The sequence below is a fragment of the Olea europaea genome, chromosome 12 (genome assembly GCF_002742605.1).
Source record: "Olea europaea var. sylvestris chromosome 12, O_europaea_v1, whole genome shotgun sequence".
NCBI classification, from domain to species: Eukaryota; Viridiplantae; Streptophyta; class Magnoliopsida; order Lamiales; family Oleaceae; genus Olea; species Olea europaea.
In genome coordinates, this window is record NC_036248.1 from 10,564,823 (window position 1) to 10,586,283 (window position 21,461).

The 21,461-nt window shown below is 31.9% G+C and overlaps 1 protein-coding gene and 1 long non-coding RNA gene across 3 annotated transcripts; one reads left to right on the forward strand and one right to left on the reverse strand.

Moving 5' to 3' along the window:
• Positions 1 to 11,654: 11,654 nt before the first annotated feature.
• On the reverse strand, positions 11,655 to 16,136 carry LOC111405575. Of its 2 annotated transcripts, none has more exons than XR_002704818.1 (2): positions 15,972 to 16,136; positions 11,655 to 12,426 (listed from the first exon to the last, which is right to left on the reverse strand). It is a non-coding gene; the product is annotated as an uncharacterized LOC111405575 (long non-coding RNA). The 2 variants fall into 2 exon arrangements; XR_002704817.1 differs by lacking the exon at positions 15,972 to 16,136 and adding an exon at positions 13,581 to 13,886.
• Positions 16,137 to 18,627: 2,491 nt separating this feature from the next.
• On the forward strand, positions 18,628 to 21,330 carry LOC111405576 (cytochrome P450 704C1-like). The gene is made up of 6 exons (XM_023034524.1): positions 18,628 to 19,052; positions 19,198 to 19,413; positions 19,874 to 20,152; positions 20,345 to 20,680; positions 20,779 to 20,979; positions 21,059 to 21,330. The coding sequence occupies exons 1-6, from the start codon at positions 18,678 to 18,680 to the stop codon at positions 21,242 to 21,244; spliced, it is 1,593 nt and encodes a 530-aa protein (XP_022890292.1). The 5' UTR covers positions 18,628 to 18,677; the 3' UTR covers positions 21,245 to 21,330.
• Positions 21,331 to 21,461: the final 131 nt, after the last annotated feature.

Here is a 21,461-nt window from a genome sequence, read left to right on the forward strand (position 1 = left end):
GTTATCAACGGCTCTTACTCCATTAAAGTACACACTCAGAACCGACGCCAATGTGTGTTCTAATGATAGAGAAAGACATATCCCAACAAATTAAACTACGTTTGGAGAATTAATTAAAATTTTCAGTCAAAGTTACATATGTGACCCCGGAGGATGACGTGGTTCAGTTCCACCTCATTTCGATAAGAATCATATCGAATGGAGGTAAACAATGATTGATACTCGATCGCCAACGAAATATATAGCTACACATTTTACAACTCATTTTCCAGGTAAATGATCCAAAATAAGAAGATCGTTCGTTAAAAGATTACAATTGAATTTAAGACCATGAATAACACGCAGATTGATAGTTATATCCGAACGAACACAAACATTCTCATGCAAACGTCAATCCCTTAATACGAGAATTTTGATCTCTCCCAACAAAAAGTAAAACCGTCATCAGTTTACAAGTTGTCACGACCATGGATAATAACCCCCAATACCAATAATCCTTACCTAATTGCGAACTGCAACATCAATATTGAGCTCGAGCTTATTAGCCCCACGAAGATGAAGCACTGCTCCTTTGCGTAATCTTTTAGGGTTTTACATACCTAGTTTTGATTATTTCTTTATATTGTCATATCGAGAAAAACAATCTTGAAATAAAGTAAAATTTGGTTGCATATATAAGGAGTTGTTTAATATATATTTTATGAGAATAATTTTTTTTTTTTTAAAGTGAACTCTTTTGGAGATCGTATGGTTAAAAACTATAGAAATTTATCTGTCGATGTGCAAAAATATATTATTTGAAGAATTGTATGATTGAAAATGAATTTAGAAGAAATAGATTTTTTAAGAATGTGTACCAAATGAAGGTTAAGTTTGGTATCCGAGTCAATTCTCTATTTTTAAAATCAAAACTATTTAGATCTTAAATAATATTGATTTGAACAGACTATTTTGCTTTGATTCTGACTCAATTTTGGTGGTTCTTGATGAAAATTCTCCCAATTAAAATAATGTTATTCATCATCATGTTAAAGTCACTTTTTATGCAGACCACAATTAGATTGTTTGAAATGCATTTTTTAAAAAATTAGTCTATTAGATAACGTGACATCTCACATGATAATCAGTATTAAAGATGAATATCATGCTTGTTTGACAATGCTTTTAAGAACTTTTTAGTCGTGGGTCCTACAAAAGGTGTAGTTAATGAGGGACGGTAAGATATGAGTTCTACAAATATGTCTTCCCGACTAGAATAATGCCACTCATTGTCACTACTTATGTCACCTTATGTAGGCCATTGTCACATTGTTTATAATGCTTTTTTTTTTCTGGAATTAGAGAGGTCATATCTACCATTCAAAGTTTGCCTCGACTTGGCACTCCTTGCGGTCCACATCTTTAAGAGACTCTATTTTTAATGAGTACGTTCTATCATTTGGAGAGTATTCATAAATTTAGAGAGTTAAAATTTTAAAATAGTCCAATAAACTCTTTATATTTAACACTTAATTTTATTACACTAAAAAAATATTTATTATTTTATTCTATCTTTTATTTTAACTAGCTTTTTCTTTAGATTATTTTATTATTTATTTTCTTATATTAAAAATTGAATATACTTTGAATGTATTTAATTATAGATTGGAAAGCCAATCTCACTCTCCAAATTAAAATTTTAATTTAAAAAATTTATTGGAGCATGATTTTAAAGGCTGATTGTTTAAAGATTTTCTTGAAGATGCTCTTAGTATATTAGATAATGTGAGTGTGGTTCCATGTGATAATTGGTATCAAGCATGAATATTGTGCTTGTTTGGTAATGCTTTTACAGATTTTTTTACCTGTGGGTCCTATGATAAGTGTAAATAATGAGGGACTTTAACATATGAGTCACACAAAAATGCCATTCCTTACTAGAATACTGTTATTCATCGTCACTATCATTGTCACCAATTTTACGTGGGTCACCATCACGTGGTTTGAAATGCTTGAATTAGCCTATTAGATTACATGACATTGAACCCAAGTGATAATAAACATTAAATATAAATATTGTGTTTGTAAAATAGTGTTCTTAAGGACTTGTTACTCGTGGATTATACGAAAACGGGTAGATAATAGGTGACAACAAGATATGAGTCATACAAAATGTGAAAGTGGTCCACTTAATTATAATTTACCCTCGTTTGATTTAAAAAATTTCAAAATTTTATTTTCTCAAATTCATTTTCAATTATAGAGTCCTTCACTACAAGAATTTTACTCTTAAATTCATAACTTTTATATACTTTTTAATCGCATTTTTGGGAAAAGAAAAATCCATTTTCACGAATTCACTAATTGAAAATTTTACATCAAAGGAAGTAACTCCCTAATATGATGAGAGAGAAAGCAATGTTAAAGTATACAGACAGCTCTCGTTCCTTAGTCTGTTGGGACACATCACACAATTTATTTACCTCACAAAGCTCTAGGAATAGGGTCGTGAGGACTTTCAAAGTTGGGGTTTAACCTTTGAGAAAGCGATGTTCCGTGAAAAAAAAAAATACGGAGTTTTTCTGTTGCCAGCGGCCGTCACTCGTGCCGCCGTTTCCCGGAGTAGAGTTGTCGGCAGCTTTCAGCAATTTCCGAATCCCTCACCAAACTACGCGCGTATTTGAATCTGGCGACTTCAGATATCATGTTATATATCAGTGCATGGTTTCTGATGTTGCCGTGAAGTTAATGCGCGTGGGAAAGAGAATTGGGGCATGCTTGATACTGATAAGGGAACAGAGGATTGGCTGGTTGTTTGAGCATATAAGAAAATTATTATTTCCACATCCCATTTTCTAGATTTTTTATCTCCTTCACATTAGAGGAAAATTACTATTTCCACTCCCTTTTTACCTATGCATGACAACAAATAGTCAAATTTAAAGGGCCCGAAGGTAAATTTATTGGGTGCAGAGTTAAAATTAAATGCCATTTTCTTGTTTGACAAGGAAAACTTATTTACCCATGGCGTGTTTGTGTATCAGTGCAGAGGATTTTGGTCATCTAGTTTTCACAATTATGTATAGAATCATTCTGGTGACTCAATTTAGTGACTGTTTTTTGTATAGAAAAGGGAATATTGGGGGGTCAGAGCATAATATTCTGGAACTTGTGGGAAAATATTTTGTACGTTCAAGGAAGATTTTTTTCAGGTTTCAGAATGTTTTTAACTTGGGGTTTTACTCTATGCTAATTATAGTATGATAATAGTTATATTTCCAAGTGAACCAGCAGTTGAACTACCCTTTTCTAATGTCAATTCTGAATGTTATTAATGTGGTTTAATTTTCAAGAAATGAAATGTGGTTTATTCAAATGTGGATAGGTGGATCAATATATACGAATCAAATTTATTTTTCAAATTTCTGATTTAGGATTGAATAACGAAATCGTCAAATAGTTAAAATCGAATTGAAAATGCTTTTTTGAAATCATTAGTTTTGGTCCAGATGGATATATCAATATTTTGATTTTGAACCGACCAAACCTCTTTAGGTTCAAGTTTCTATTTGTGGAAACTGTCAAGCTGTTAACAAAAAAATTCGAAAATAAATTAATTTAAATTTTATTCAACCCAATTAAAATAAATCTTATAGTGATTCGCCAATATTTAAATAAGGTAGAAGTATTTGATTGTTCATAAAAAGTTATAGAAGGTATTATCGTATTTGATTTTCTTATTCATTTTCTTTTATTAGTTGTTGTATATCATTTAATTATAATCAATGAATTTATGTATTATATTATAATCTTTGTGGAGAAAATAAATCATGTGTTACAATTTCAGGTGTTATGTCAATTAATATCGACTAAGATGCTAAATTGTTTTCAATCATGTTGTTGCATTATAGTGATTAGAATTAAAAATAAAAAATAGGTTTGTTATATTTTTAATGATACTATTTATGTTTTAACGTAAAATTTTAGACTAATATTTATAATTTAACTTATTTGTTATATATATATTTGTTAAACTGTGGTTTTAAACCGAATCAAACCGAAAAAAAAATGGTTTTGATTGGTTTGATTTATAAAATGAAATGGTTTGGCTTAGTTTGATTTAGAAAAAGTCCAAACCGCTTTAAGTGGTTTGGTTTAAAAATTTATCATAAACTTGTCAAATCGTATCGCATTCATACCTATTCAGATTTATTTCAAAATTAAAGTGTTGACAGGTGTCTCTAAAAAAACTTATTTATTTGTTTTTATACTTTTATCAATTTATTATTCTAAGAAGTGAATCGAGAGAATATTCGAACTTGCTACTTTTGTCAACTCTAATATCGTGCCAATTTGTCTATTTTAAAGATTAAGTTCCTATATATATATATATATATATATATATATATTGTAGTAATTTATTTTATTGATTTATCTGTATTTATAGTTTTAACGACTCAAATATGGAAAACTCATTCCAAATTAAGCAGAAGTCAAATGCATAAATATCTCACAAACCATTCTTCATTTTCATCTACGTATGCATTGTTTGCACATAAAAAACATTAGCATGCGAAGACATTCTTTCCAAGAGATGGTCTACCCTATGATCAAATTAGTTGTTGGAAAATATTTGAGTATTGGGGAAATGAACGAAGAGAGTTTTTATTAGGATATGAATACTGCATACCTTTCATTTGATTAGGTCTGTGGTATTTATAGGAAATTAGACTCTAGTAATGTGATTGAAGTGAGGTTCTTGGGTTGGTCTTTTCCTTGAAAGTTTTTTTGACGGTTGGATTCAAAGAGTTCAAGTTCCAACAATGTAATCCAGAATTTTGCTTCTTTTGTAAAGGGAAAATGCAGTCTCTTTATATTTCTCGAAAGTCATTTTCATCATTTTCAAATTTACATCCGACAAGAAATGATAAACAGTAGATTTCTTTTTATCAAGAAGACAATTATGTTCTTTTTTAATTGAAATATATCCAAAATTGTCCATTGCAATCGCTAACTGGCATTAAAAAATCATGTTGTTGCATTATAGTGATTAGAATTAAAAATAAAAAATAGGTTTGTTATATTTTTAATGATACTATTTATGTTTTAACGTAAAATTTTAGACTAATATTTATAATTTAACTTATTTGTTATATATATATTTGTTAAACTGTGGTTTTAAACCGAATCAAACCGAAAAAAAAATGGTTTTGATTGGTTTGATTTATAAAATGAAATGGTTTGGCTTAGTTTGATTTAGAAAAAGTCCAAACCGCTTTAAGTGGTTTGGTTTAAAAATTTATCATAAACTTACCAAATCGTATCGCATTCATACCTATTCAGATTTATTTCAAAATTAAAGTGTTGAAAGGTGTCTCTAAAAAAACTTATTTATTTGTTTTTATACTTTTATCAATTTATTATTCTAAGAAGTGAATCGAGAGAATATTCGAACTTGCTACTTTTGTCAACTCTAATATCGTGCCAATTTGTCTATTTTAAAGATTAAGTTCCTATATATATATATATATATATATATATATATTGTAGTAATTTATTTTATTGATTTATCTGTATTTATAGTTTTAACGACTCAAATATGGAAAACTCATTCCAAATTAAGCAGAAGTCAAATGCATAAATATCTCACAAACCATTCTTCATTTTCATCTACGTATGCATTGTTTGCACATAAAAAACATTAGCATGCGAAGACATTCTTTCCAAGAGATGGTCTACCCTATGATCAAATTAGTTGTTGGAAAATATTTGAGTATTGGGGAAATGAACGAAGAGAGTTTTTATTAGGATATGAATACTGCATACCTTTCATTTGATTAGGTCTGTGGTATTTATAGGAAATTAGACTCTAGTGTATTTCTAACATTTTAGACACATGTTGATGTCAACCAATCAGTGGACTCTCTATCATATTTTCTACTTTATTTTTCTTGTAACTATTATTACACTTGGTGGTGGATCCTTTGACACGTGACTTTGAAAATAGTCGATTGTATCTGTAGTCCCCATAAACAAGGAAAGTTCTATATCAGATAATAAAGGTGTCAAATTATTTGTACGTTTCTTAAAAAGATACTATTGACCCTTTCTGTAAGCATCGTAATCATCTCCTTGAGACAGAATGTTTTTCAATTGCCTCAGCTAGTAAGGTTATCAAGTTTAGGGCTCAGTTCTTCTTAGATTCGCCATTGCAAAAGATCCTTCTCTTTTTACCATTGGTTCTTATCGAAGCACTTTTCGAGCCAGGTGAAGTGCTCATATGTTACTACGAGGCATTTTGATTCTCGCTAAGCGCTTGTAATTTATGTGAGGCTCTCAAAGTTCAAAAGTTGTCGTCACGTAGTTCATGACAATGCGGCACTATGGCCCTAGCTACTTGACGACTTTATTTTTTCTTGATTTACATGTGACCTCTAAGTGTAGCTACGATATAATAATTTTCTTTCACAGTCTCGAATTTAATGCTTTAACTATATCTTAAGCACGAGTAAAGTTCAACCACACTACTAACATTACTTAATGATGTATTATTCTTATTATTTATATTCGTTAAAATTATACGTTTACTTCTTTTATCATTAAAATTAAGACGTGTGAAAGTTGTGTTTTTTAAATGGTCGAGTGAAATACACAGACATGGGAGGTTTGGTACAACTCTTGTCATAAACTTAGATCGGTCAATTTGTTACGTTTCTTAACTTCGTGTACATTGGAGACCTATAGTCATATTTTTCCCCTATATTTCAGTTTATGATTTAACAATTCTTTAATATAATTAGAGATAGATTTATAATGTTATGTAATTATTCATCACAAGCGGCCACATTAGTGACAATTTTTCATCGAGCATTTGTAGTTCTTGATGATTTTTTTCTTATCTAATAATATTTTCACGTCATTTTACACATCGTTGATTAGATTCTAACATATAATTATATAAAACTAAAATTGTTTTTTCAAAGGAATGGGGAAAAAAAAAGTGTTGTGTTAACATTAATCCTACATTCTTGCTGGCTGCTTTACAGGCCTGTACAGGCGGCTCACAATACACGAGAGTGGGTGACTGTACAGGCCCTATGCAAAATTTGTGTTAACATTATATGATACTACAAATATATATTATCCTTTATGTAGTGAAATAATATAACGTAACTGTATAATATTGCATACTGAAGTAATGCTATTTAACTTCACTGGGGTTGCAATACCAATTTAAGTGGCGCTAATATGACATTAATTGATATGTGAAATTAAATAACTCATTTAATTTTACATTTTATTTAACTTATCATCTAGCGTCATCTATATTGGAATTACAATCTCAGTTGACTACATAATATTACTCATGGTTCATTTTATGCATTTGGGTGAATTGTTCAAATTTGGAATGGGGACTTGAATCTAGCCTATGAATTTCCATACTAACCGACAAGTCCCCTTTGTGAAAAACCAATTGCTATCCAATGGATTAAACCGTCTCTTTGAATATGTTAAGCTAAATACTGATGAAAGTTCTAAATGTAATTATGGGCCAATGACGGGGTGGATTGGTATGGGATAAGAAAGGGATGCATTGTAGCTTGCTTTTTTATTTTTATGGAATGGGTGCGTGCTTTGAAGCTGAGCTACGTGCTAGTCGCAGTGAATTTTAAATTTATTGTCAATCGAGTTTATTTATGATTTAGGTCGAATCTGACTCTATTGCAGCAACTCAATGTATTCAACATTCTAAAATGATGGGTGTTTGTAATCTAAATTCTTTTATTATCAAAATCCTCAATGTCAAACCACCAAGAAAATTCATAACGTGGAACATACTTTAATTCTTTGATAGTTATTCTTTATTACCCGATCTTGAATCTTGAAATTTGAATTGCAATCTTTTCATGTTTGGCTTCTTAGCTTTTGATCGTGAATTTTGCCTCATTTGATTTTTAATTCCTGTTCTTGGTTTTGTTTATTGATTCATAGTTGATTATTGAATTATTTATCTTAATTCTTGATTGTAGATTGCCTGCTCTTGTTTGTGGGTTTTGAATATTTCTCAACAATATGTTTTCTTGTTTTCTTGTATTCATCATCATGACACAAAGAATGAAAAGTTGCATACGAATTGAAGATCATAACTCTATATATATCCATAAGTATATTGCTGATCATGAAATATAATTTTAAAGGAAATCTGGCTTCTACACATATAATTCGGCTCACACTAACCTGAACGTAACAATTTAATTCTTTATTAGATCACTTTAATTTTGGATTTAAGGGTATCTTACTATAATGGACACCGCCTCGAAGAACTTCTGGTTCTTTTCTTCTTATGTAATTTTCCTTTTATCCTAACTCTAGCAGACGGAGGTAACACTTCTATGCTTATAATTTTTTGCTCACCATATGTTCTTATGCTCCTTTAGACGTACTTTAAGAGATAAGGTTTATATCCTCCTCCATCCTGTACTTACTTACTATTAAGTGAACAAATCTACTCATAGGGGTACAGTCAAATCCTCCACTAAATTAGATGGAGATGCAACATCTTGCTAACGCTTGGATATTAATGATATTTTAATAAAAAAATTAAACTATATTTTCAATTAACTTAAGTCAACTATCTAACGAATTGTTATTGATCACTATACCGCTTGTTAATATATTCAATATAACTAGATCTAATATTTTTAAGTTACAACATACTCAAGTCATTTGTTTAACATATAGTATTAGAATTTCAATAGCTAAACATGATATTATAGTAGGTGATAAAGTAGCTAGAAGACACAAAAAAGTAAATATATTTTGCATAAAAAAATAATATTAATAACAACTATTATTCAATAATTCAACGCTCTATACAACCATTGACATATGTCCTTACACCAAACCACCATTATTAACCATTTCAAACCTAAATTTATGTTGTTTTAACCGAAATGTCACTCTATTAAATGTATGATAGTGCATGAAGGTACAAAATGGTTAATATTAACCCCCAATAAGTTATTATAGTATTGAGAACAAAATGTTAGCCTTACTTTATATAAGCTAAGCTATTTTGACCGTCACATTTCCTTAAAATATATTTAAAAAATTACATAATATTGATATGTTTAGTACTATGATTTAAAAATAAAAAAAAATTCAAGATGATTACAAAAAATGCATTCTATAATTACGAGATTATTTGGATGAGGAGATCACAATTATTAAGCCCCTGTTTTGCACCAATTAAAATTTAAATTTTAATCTAAGTCAAAGTGAATAATTAATTTATAATCATATATTTTATGAGTCCCACAACTTTTCAACAGCACGTTTCATAAACTTCTATCAAAATCTACTAAAAATCTAATTTTAATCCCGATCGAACAAAAGTTAAAGCTACAACTAATCTAGCCGTTTACACGTGTAAGTCATTACATGTCGCACATTTTGACACTCCTAGGACGGGGCCGGGATAGTTCTAGGGCCAAAACCCTTAAAATTTTAACTAAAAATAACAACTATCGAGATGGTTGGTGTTGCATAATATTAATATTAATTACTACAACATAGATTCATAATAATTTACAAAAATAGGTAAAGGGATATGGTGGGACCAACCACAGATGGAAAATTAATGAAGGGGAATTGATAAAAACCATCATGGACCCGTGATAGCTATAACACCTAAAAGGTTTTCATTATTTTTGCTCAATTATAAAATTCAATTTTAAATGAATTTACAAGAGTGTTGGGTGATTCTTATTCAGCCTTGTTTGGCATAAATTAAAGTCAATAATTAATTTCAATAACTCATTTTATGGGATCTATAATTTTTTTAACCACACGTTTCATAAATTTTAATCAAATTCTAATAAAAATTTGATCCCACCAAATAGGGACTTAATTTCTTATACTTTTAATGTCTTTAATTTATAAATAAAAGAGGGGCTATAACTAAAAAAAATTAAATTACTGCTACAATAGCTGTCCATCTGTTTTAGCCCTTGTTTGATTCTCATTAAATTACATTCCATTACATTCTATTTTTCTCTCTCCTATTTTCAATCACATAATCTTCCATAAAATAATATTACACGTAAATCGAAAATTTTTCCTTCTTTTTCAATCACTCATTTTTTCAACAAAACACTATTCCCCCCATTTTCATTACCAAAAATGGGGGCCAAACGGGGGCTTAGTGCTATGTGCGTCAGTCTGGATCAAGCTAATTTTGAGAACTTGGACCATAGGGCCACTCTGGTGAAGTCCATTTATGCTTATGGGCTGGCCTGCTTGTAAATAACACTCATGTTTTGACAAAGTTTAAAATTAACTAATTAAGTAAAAGTGCTTGTGAAGTAATTTGTATATTTTTTTGCTGGTGGGATTGTCACAAGTTACGTGCAGTCCAAACTCCAAACCATTGATGATGCGTTTATTGTGGCATTTGAATTTTTGCACTATCTTCTCTAGAGTCTTATATGGTGGTTAAGACGAGGAGATGTGAGAGGAAGGTTGGCCGGGGACTGCAAACGGTGGTGACGTACCCCTTTTTCTTGTTATATTGCCAATTAAGCATTGAATTGTATCACTACAATTATGGGTTAGGTCTCTGAGCCAGCCTATCCGGCCTCGATTTTTTAAAGCAGAAATTACACTCCAACCGGGGTTTAAGGATCACTTTTCTAAAATCAGGACTGAGGTTTAATTATTCACAAATTAGGTGATAATTCTACTATTAATTTTATTAATAAAAATACCTTTAATCTTCTTTCTCTCACACAATGACTCTACCCTCTCTACCTCCGTTTTCTTTCTATTGGCACTACACCACGATGGAGAGCGTTATCGCGCACAGCAACGATGAATGTGGATTTTTGTTTTGTTTTTCAAACCGATTCTACAATATCTAAAAAAGATTTGATGGTTTGGTATCTTTATGGCGACATTTCGATACTTTTTTCAAAGTTGAATTTGTATATATAGTGAGATTTATTTATTTATTTATTATTATTATTATTATTATTATTATTATTATTATTGTTATTATTATTATTATTATTATAATATTTTTTTGGGTCTAGAGGTGGCGGCGGCTTCATTGTTAGAGGAATTGATTGGTCTTATGATTTGAGCATGGAATTGAAGTAGCCTTTAAAAATTTTGAAGTGAGTTAGTGAATTTAGAGCTAAAAAGTAAGGGGTTGTTCTCATCGTATTTCAGTTTCATAGTTTTGAGTTTTGAATTTATTTTGAGTTTTGTGTTTTGAATGTCCGTTTTGAAATTGTTGAAAATACGTTTTCTTTGTCATTCTGGAGAATTATTTCTCAAAACATAAAACTGGAAAATGCTTTTTACTTTGAAATTTTGAGAATATTTTATTTAAGAAATCTGATTATTCAATAAATTTTAATACTTTAATATTAATATAGTATTAAGCATAGTATTAGTTGAACTTTATAAAATTATTTCATGTTAGTCGTTGGATTTTATTTTTATTTTAAACTAGTAACCAACTTCATTTTTTGTTCCAATTTGACCATTATGCACGTCTCCGTGATTAAAACTAATGACTTCTCATATCTCATTGATTGTTTGAAGTTCTTAAAACTAATTCCATTTGTAATTATTTTTCATTTCCATCACTACGCAAGCAATGAAAAATATACAATAATTAGTAGCAAATTCCACCTCATTTTGAGTTGGGACAATAGTTTTTAATCGTACATAAATACAAAATGGCCAAACCAAAACAAAAACATAAATCGAAAACGTGAAACATGTTCGTGAAATGTGAAACTTATCTTGATTAAAATCTCGGGCGTACAAATTACTTCCAAAGTCTATAGTCCTTTCGAGGCAAATAACACATTTGATGCTATTATTATTATTATTACGGAAACATCCCCTCTATTCTAATACAAAAGTATGTGTGCAAAATATGTCGTGGCTCCATAACTTTGATTTTCATTTGCAATTTGGTTGTGCAAATTTGATCTTCTTTACTGACTTGCAAATTTCATTGCAACTCCAGCCGAACGAAGCAATACATACATTGTCTGCCTGTGCTTTCTATTCACAATCTGATTTCATTGAGAAAAAGATAAATTCTGGCCAAACAGAAACTGCACAAATTACCAACTAATAGCAGTGATAGTAGCCTTACGCTAATATGAGTTACTATCAAACCATTACATGGAAGGTCAAATAGAGGCCTTAATGTTACCAAAAGAAACATTAAAAAGAAGCAGAATTTTAAACAAGTAGTTGGGTGACGGTAACCTGTATGCATAAGAACTGAACACGGAACACATTACATTCCATCTATAGTTTTGGGTCATGTATGCAATGAAAGTTATAATATAGACCAAAAATCATACCAGCCACCAGATCAGAGTCAACCGTGTATATATCTGTTCCCCATAGTTGTCCACCCCTCACCTGTAAAGTAAGCACTCTTAAGAACTCAACATGATGGGTACAGCAGAATTTGGAAACAAATTACAGACTCAGAAAAGGGAGATAAAGCAAGAGGAATGAGAGACGGAGAGATAAGTTTAAGATGCCAACATTATTTGCAACATACTTCTAAAATTAAGCCATGACCATTTTTACATTGTTCTACAACCTTCAACTAAGTTGTATGTTTCATTAACATATGATCTTCAACTAATAGTGGCCACATTTTAACTACAGCAGGAGTACTCCAAAGAGCATTTGCTTCCTCCATTTGCATCCTTTGAAAACAGGTTATTCAATCTATAATCAGTTTATTCATGATTCAAGGTAAAGAAACACCACATCCAATGTCATTACAAGTTTCAAAAAGATTTAACTTTCATTCTTCAAAAAAACAAATTTCCAGATACTATCATAAAATTCAAGCTATAATATCACCACACTGAAGCTTGGCCATTCATGATCATTACAAATCCGGTATCATGTTGATTTCACTCCACTCCACTCCATTCGGCTCCCAAATATTGGACACATGAATATCAATACAGCCTTCAAAGCGTACAGACCGCTGAGTTTCATTCTCGAACATTGATTTAACTTATATAAACGAGAAACCAGGCGGGAAAGAAAGTAGCTATATCAGCACATCTAAAAGTTTCACAGTATTGGGTCCCCCCTAGTAATTTTTAGCTAAAAACAACTCCACTCTCTATTAGAAGCAAATTTTTGCAACTAAAGTTCCTTCATGGCACATTATATTTCTCAATCCTTTCATCAATGACGGGCACCATACCCCATCCATCAACATTCAACACTAAAATTTTAAATCAATACTAGTACAAACTCTATAAACCATTTTTTTACACCACTGCTTCACAATTACATTGGTCGTGCTTCATTGAAACTTCTCTCCCCTCAATTTGACACTGTTAAACAGAATTACTCTAAACATTTTTGAACTGGAAACCAGAACTGTACAATTCATAAGATTGAAAACCTATTCTCGAAAATTTGAAACCCCAATAGACACAATTCAATTACATTACACCAAACTAAAATCCAACCTCTTCCAAGAAGAAAAAAAGACATACTTCTTGTAATAGATAATAAAAGAAAAGGGAGTTGAAGAAATTTACTTGACAGAGGTGATTCCAGTACTACCACAGTGAACATAAATGAAAGGTGCAGGCGTATCTCGATAAATAGTCTACTGAAGGGGGATTCCTTTTGGATCCCCGACGACGACGTTTGGGGCCACAGCACCAGATTGATAAGGGCACAGCATCGTCTGCCTCTACTACACCTTGCCCAGTAACGAATCCTACCTAATTTCATCCAAAACAGGTGGTGCGAATGGGTGTGAGAGAGAGGATATGCGAGAGAGAGATGGGGGGAAACGGGAATGGCTATTTCTTTGTTTTGTAGAAATAATGTGTTTTGCTTTGAAAACTCTCAAAACGTCTTTTTGAGTTTCCAGTACAATATATTTTTTTATTTTTTATTTTTGTTTTGAAAAATTCATTTTCGAAAATAGAAAAGAGGACGCGTTTTCACCGTTTTCAAAAATCGAAAACAAAAAACGGTCTGAAAACAGTAAAGAGAACAACCCCTAACTTTTTCTGAATTATGGAGGGGGAAGGAGGTGAAGTGCAACCATGGCGATTCTACCGGTGACTTTTCAATTCCTCATTCCTGTTCTTTCCTGTTGATTTTTAGAAATTATGTTTGTGGTTTTGTTGTTAGTGTTGTGGGCGTTGGATGAGTTTGGATATCCAACATTTGTTGGGATTTGTTTATATATATTAATCGATGAAATTGTTGTTGTATATAATTTTTAAGTGGGTTAAGTTATATATATATATATATGCTGTTTGTTTTGGTTGTTTTCATGTTCACTTTTAGAACAAAAAATGCACAATGACCACTTTGTCTAAATTCGGTTAACTTGGAATTTTGCAGGTGATGGAGGGTGGTGTTAGTGTAGCTATCAGGCTTTCTCTATACATTTACTTTTGATCAAAAAATATAAGCTTAAAAATTACCAATTCTGTTACTTTTGAAATCATCGTTTCTTCCTCTATTCTGTTGGTTATTGGAGTGGTGACAATGCAAGTGGTGGTAGTTTGCAAATATTGGTGGTGGTAGTGTTACTAACAGTGGTCACATGTTCATAAAGTGTACAATATGACTTATGACTTGTGAATATAATTCTATGACCTGTGACCAATTCTATTTGATTCGTGACTTGCAAACTGTCAACATTGTTTCGTGACCTATGCACAATGACTTGTGACGTGTAAACTGATTATATGTCATTTGTCTTTGTGCACTTGTTACAGGTCACAAATCGTTGATTTATGTTCATAGGTCACATGTTGTATTATATAGGTCACAATTAATTGGTCACAGACTATAGTTCATAGGTCAAGGTTATGTTCGCATGTCAATATTAATTGGTCACATGTTATAGTTCACAGGTCAAACGTTCTAGTTCATAGGTCACAAGTCATATTGTATTGGTCACAAATGTTCACTCGTCAAATATAATTCACAGGTCAATATTAATTGGTCACAGATTATAGTTTACATGTCATATGTCACAATGTTTACAGGTGACAGATCCAAAAGAATTGGTCACAAGCCATTGAAACAATATCACATGTAACAGATCAATGTCCACAGGTCATGAATCCAAGACATTTGGTTACAAGCAAGTGGATCAATATCAAAGATAATAGTGTACAGGTAATTTAAATTGAAGTTCAAGTAGGTAATATGCAAATTCTCATCTATGTTTTAGTAAATTAAAAATCTAAACAATCTGCCACCCTTGAGATGCTATACTCATGGATGGTAGCTTCCATCTTCAAATCTAATTCAAAGCACTTTGCCAACAATTCAGTGCAGCAACTATAAAAATGTTAGTCATCGTCTTCAAAAAATTCTGATCTACCATAACGATAACTTTCAATTTGTGATCTCAATTGTCCAATTATTTTCAATCAATCAAATTCCAATGGTGGTCTCTCTTCTGATCAACGGTAAATTTGTTCTTTAGAGAGTTTGATTCGAGTTTTAAAATTGTAAACCTTTTATCTTAAAATTGATTTGAGGTATAGTTAAGGCCTGAGATATGATTTTTCCTCCAAACACATTTTATGGGATCAATAACTTTTATCAACTTTTCAATCACACAATTTATTAATTTTTATTAAAATCTACTAAAAATATGATTTTTAACTTAACCGAAAGGAGACCGATTTCACAATTACATTGGTCGTGCTTCATTGAAACTTCTCTCCCCTCAATTTGACACTGTTAAACAGAATTACTCTAAACATTTTTTAACTGGAAACCAGAACTGTACAATTCATAAGATTGAAAACCTATTCTCGAATATTTGAAACCCCAATAGACACAATTCGATTACATTATACCTAACTAAAATCCAACCTCTTCCAAGAAGAAAAAAAGACATATACTTCTGGTAATAGATAATAAAAGAAAAGGGAGTTGAAGAAATTTACTTGACAGAGGTGATTCCAGTACTACCACAGTGAACATAATTGAAAGGTGCAGGCGTATCTCGATAAATAGTCTGCTGAAGGGGGATTCCTTTTGGGTCCCCGACGACGACGTTTGGGGCCACAGCACCAGATTGATAAGGGCACAGCATCGTCTGCCTCTACTACACCTTGCCCAGTAACGAATCCTACCTAATTTCATCCAAAACACGTGGTGCGAATGGGTGTGATATGCGAGAGAGGGATGGGGCGAAACGGGGATGGCTGTTTTCTTTGTTTTGTAGAAATAATGTGTTTTGCCTTGAAAATCTCAAAACGTCTTTTTGGGTTTCTAGTACAATATATTTTTCTTTTTTTTGAAAAATTCATTTTCAAAAATAGGAAAAAGAACGCGTTTTCACCGTTTTAAAAAATCGAAGAGAAAAAACGGTTTGAAAACAGTAAAGAGAACAATCCCTAACTTTTTCTAAATTATGGAGGGGGAAGGAGGTGAAGTGAAACCATGGCGATTCTATTGGTGACTTTTCAATTCCTCATTCTTGTTCTTTCTTGTTGAGTTTTAGAAATTATGTTTGAGGTTTTGTCGTTAGTTTTGTGGGCGTTGGATGAGTTTGGATATCCAACATTTGTTGGGATTTGTATATATATATTAATTGATGAAATTGTTGTTCTATATAATTTTTAAGTGGGTTAAGTTATTTAGCCCCCGTTTGACCTCCATTACCTGAAAATGAAAATGGGGGGAATCGTATTTTTTAGAAAAATGAGTGATTGAAAAAGAATGAAAATTTTTCGATTTACTTATAATATTATTTTATGGAAGATTGTGTGGTTGAAAATAGGAGAGAGAAAAATGAAATGTAATGTAATTAAATTTAATGGGGATCAAACGGGGCATATATATATGCTGTTTGTTTTGGCTGTTTTCATGTTCACTTTTAGAACAAAAAATACACAATGACCACATTGTCTAAATTCTGTTAACTTGGAATTTTGCAGGTGATGGATGGTGGTGTTAGTGTAGCTATCAGGCTCTCTATACATTTACTTTTGATAAAAAAAATATAAGCTTAAAAATTACCAATTCTGTTACTTTTGAAATCATCGTTTCTTCCTCTATTCTGTTGGTTATTGGAGTGGTGACAATGCAAGTGGTGGTAGTTTGCAAATAGTGGTGGTGGTGGTGTTACTAATAGTGGTCACATGTTCATAAAGTGTACAATATGACTTGTGACTTGTGAATATAATTCTATGACCTGCGATCAATTCTATTTGATTCGTGACCTGCAAACTGTCAACATTGATTCGTGACCTATGCACAATAACTTGTGACGTGTAAACTGATTATATGTCATTTGTCTTTGTGCACTTGTTACAGGTCACAAATCACTGATTTATGTTCATAGGTCACATGTCGTATTGTATAGGTCACAATTAATTGGTCACAGGCTATAGTTCACAGGTCAAGGTTATGTTCGCAGGTCAATATTAATTGGTCACATGTTATAGTTCAGAGGTCAAACGTTATAGTTCATATGTCACAAGTCATATTGTATTGGTCACAAATGTTCACTAATCAAATATAGTTCACAGGTCAATATTAATTGGTCACAGATTATAGTTTACATGTCATATGTCATAATGTCTACAAGTCACAAGCTATTGAAATAATATCACATGTAACAGATCAATGTCCACAGGCCACGAATCCAAGACATTTGGTTACAAGCAAGTGGATCAATATCAAAGATAATAGTGTATAGGTAATTTAAATTGAAGTTCAAGTAGGTAATATGCAAATTCTCATCTATGTTTTAGTAAATTAAAAATCTAAACAATCCACTACCCTTGAGATGCTATACTCATGGATGGTAGCTTCCATCTTCAAATCTAATTCAAAGCACTTTGCCAACAATTCAGTGCAGCAACTATAAAAATGTTAGTCACCGTCTTCAAAAAATTCTGATCTACCATAACGATAACTTTCAATTTGTGATCTCAATTGTCCAATTATTTTCAATCAATCAAATTCCAATAGTGGTCTCTCTTCTGATCAACAGTAAATTTGTTTTTTAGAGAGTCTGATTCGAGTTTTGGAATTGTAAACATTTTATCTTAAAATTGATTTGAGGTATAGTTAAGGCCTGAGATTTGATTTTTCCTCCAAACACATTTTATGGGATCAATAACTTTTATCAACTTTTCAATCACACAATTCATTAACTTTTATTAAAATCTACTAAAAGTATGATTTTTAACTTAACCAAAAGGGGACCAACATCCTAAACAATACAAATTGAGATTATTACAATTTAGATAATTGGAAATGTCTTCTGTAGATACATACTATTCATGAAAGTGAAGCGATTTTAATAGTACTATGTCACAACAGGCGATGATTTAAAGTAAGCATCGTCTTCTTCTTAATTAACAAATAATATGAGACAAACAAAATCTTAAAGTATAGCTGATGATATGATATGTAATTAATACTTTGAAGCTATCACTTTTGTCACACACAGGCTTCCTTGTTAGTATTAATTATCACTTCAAATGGTCAACATCTGCTAAAGATTTTTAAAACATTCTCTTTGTTTGTACATTAATAATTGATCCTAAAACTACTGTCTGAATCTTGATTATCCCAATTACTCTTTCCTATTACAGATTATTCATTGGATATTTCTCAACCTGAAACTCTCCAGTTTTATGAACATGTCCTCTGATATGAACACTCTTCTCTTCTCTATTTTAACAGTTATCCTTTTCATTATGGGTTCGATTATCACAAGATCTTACATATTGGCTTTGTTTGGCTTGCCATTTTACGTTGTAGCAGGGATCACAGTATCATCAGTGGTCACTTACATTAGAGAATTGATTTCAGACGACCACCGGCCACCAGTGGCTGGTCCGATGATCAATCAATTGATACAATTTAGCAAACTTTTTGATTATCAAACAACTCTTGCTCGGAAGCACTCTACATACCGTCTAATTACTCCCTCGCATACTGAAATATATACTGCTGATCCAGTCAATGTTGAGTACATCCTTAAAACCAATTTCTCTAATTATGGCAAGGTAAAAGTACTTGTGCAGGATAACTTCATAGGTGAATCGCACGTCACTACATGCGAGAACACAGTCGAACATGGACCAGATGTTGTGTAGGACGCTCTAATTTTCGAATGATGATTCTAATTTTTATCTCTGATTTTCCTTGTAGGGAGAGTATAATTGTGGAATAATGAAGGATCTTTTTGGTGATGGGATTTTCGTGGTGGATGGTGATAAATGGCGCCATCAAAGAAAGCTTGCAAGTTATGAATTCTCCACAAAAGTATTGAGAGATTTCAGCAGTGCTGTTTTTCGATCTAATACAGCTAGATTATCTTTGAAGGTTTATGCAGCTGCACTAGCTAATAGAGAGATGGATTTACAGGTTTCTTGCTCAGTCTGAACTTCAAAAAAATGCTTCACTCCTAATATGTTACATTCATTTTCTTAACTTGTCTGGAGGTGTGGTTTCTGATTCAGTAAGGGTTAAATATTTCTTTTAAATAGTCTTTCTTGAAGTGGAACCTAGATGATGAAATTGCTTGCTTTAAAGAAATGGGGCGAAGTTAATGGCATTGAAAATTCAATTGCCCCATAGACGCTTCGATGCTTAAGTATTTGCATGAACGGAGATTATTTCTTAATTTGATAGTCTAATCTATGTTCTTATTTGAATGAGTTACTAGGAGGGTAAATTTTTATACATAGTGCATATGATAGATTAGATCTTATACAGATATATAAAGAACATCTGAAAATAACTGGATGCTGAGTTGGTTGCATTGCTTTATTGTATTTATCTCAACCTGGAAACTGTTTTTTCTTTTTTTTTTCTCCCTTAACAGGATCTGTTGATGAAAACAACTATGGACTCAATATTTAAGGTGGGATTTGGAGTTGACCTTAATACGCTGTCTGGTTCGGATGAATTCAGTAATCAATTCATTAAAGCATTTGATGACTCCAATGTTATTGTATATTGGAGATACGTGGATGTTTTATGGAGGATTAAAAGATTTCTGAACATTGGGTTGGAAAGGACTCTCAAGAACAACATCAAAATCATCGACAATTTTGTTTATGAATTGATACATCGCAAAAGGGAGCAGATGAAAAATGTAAAGGTTCGCACAAGTAAAAATTAATTAATTCCATGTATTTCCTTCTACCCTTCCCCACGGGGAAATCTTCATTGGACTACTTGTTCAATTTTCTCAGGATTTTGTCATATTTTCCAAATTTCGTTTGGCTATTAACCCGATAGTTTGATCGCGTAATTAATATAGAATTCTCAGATCAGTATTTCGACTGTATAGGATGCAAGAGAAGACATGCTGTCGAGGTTCCTTGTAGAGAGCGAGAAGGATAGAGAGAAAATGACTGATCAATATTTGAGAGACATAACTCTGAGTTTCATCATTGCCGGCAAGGACACATCGGCGAACACACTAACTTGGTTGTTTTACATGCTATGTAAAAATCCTACGGTTCAAGAAAAGGTTGCCCTTGAAGTCAGACTAGCAACAGAGGTTAAGGATTTCTTATCTTTTGATGAATTTGTCCTCAGATTAACTGATGTCGCATTGGAAAGAATGCAATATCTACACGCAGCTCTAACAGAGACTCTCAGGCTATATCCTGCGGTTCCTCTGGTAAAATTTCATTGAAAAGAAGCCATTTTCTCATATTCTTTGATTACAATGTTCGTCAATGTCGAGGTTAATTATAAAGTACACTTTGTTTGATGCAGGATGGTAAGAGTTCAGAAGACGACGATATTTTACCAGATGGTTACAAAATAAAGAAAGGAGATGGCATGAATTATATGCCCTATGCTATGGGAAGAATGACATACATTTGGGGAGAAGACGCTGAGGAATTTCGACCAGAAAGATGGCTTGAAAACGGCATATTCCGGGCCGAAAGCCCTTTCAAATTTACTGCTTTTCAGGTTAGAATCCATCACGACTCTCTCATTTAACAGGTAATTCTGAATATTCATCCTTCTGTTTTATAATCGATCGTATCAGGGTGGACCTCGAATATGTTTGGGGAAGGAATTTGCTTATAGACAAATGAAGATCATGGCAGCTGCTCTTATCTTCTTCTTCAGATTCAAACTTGTTGATCAAAGTAAGGAAGCTACTTACAGAACTATGTTCACTCTTCATATGGACAAAGGGCTGCATCTCTATGCTTTTCGTCGCCAAAGCTGAAACTATCACTCCCATATATATATATATATTATCATTGTATCCTTAATTCTTCTAAATAAATATATGTGGTTCTAGTTCTCAATAAAATGCACAAGTCTATTAACTTTTCTACTTTCTTCTATTTTTTATTAATTTTATAACACGTTATCAGCACGATTATCTAAAAATCAAAGTAAATTAGTTTAAAGATGTGTATGTGCAATTGGGGATTGCTTAA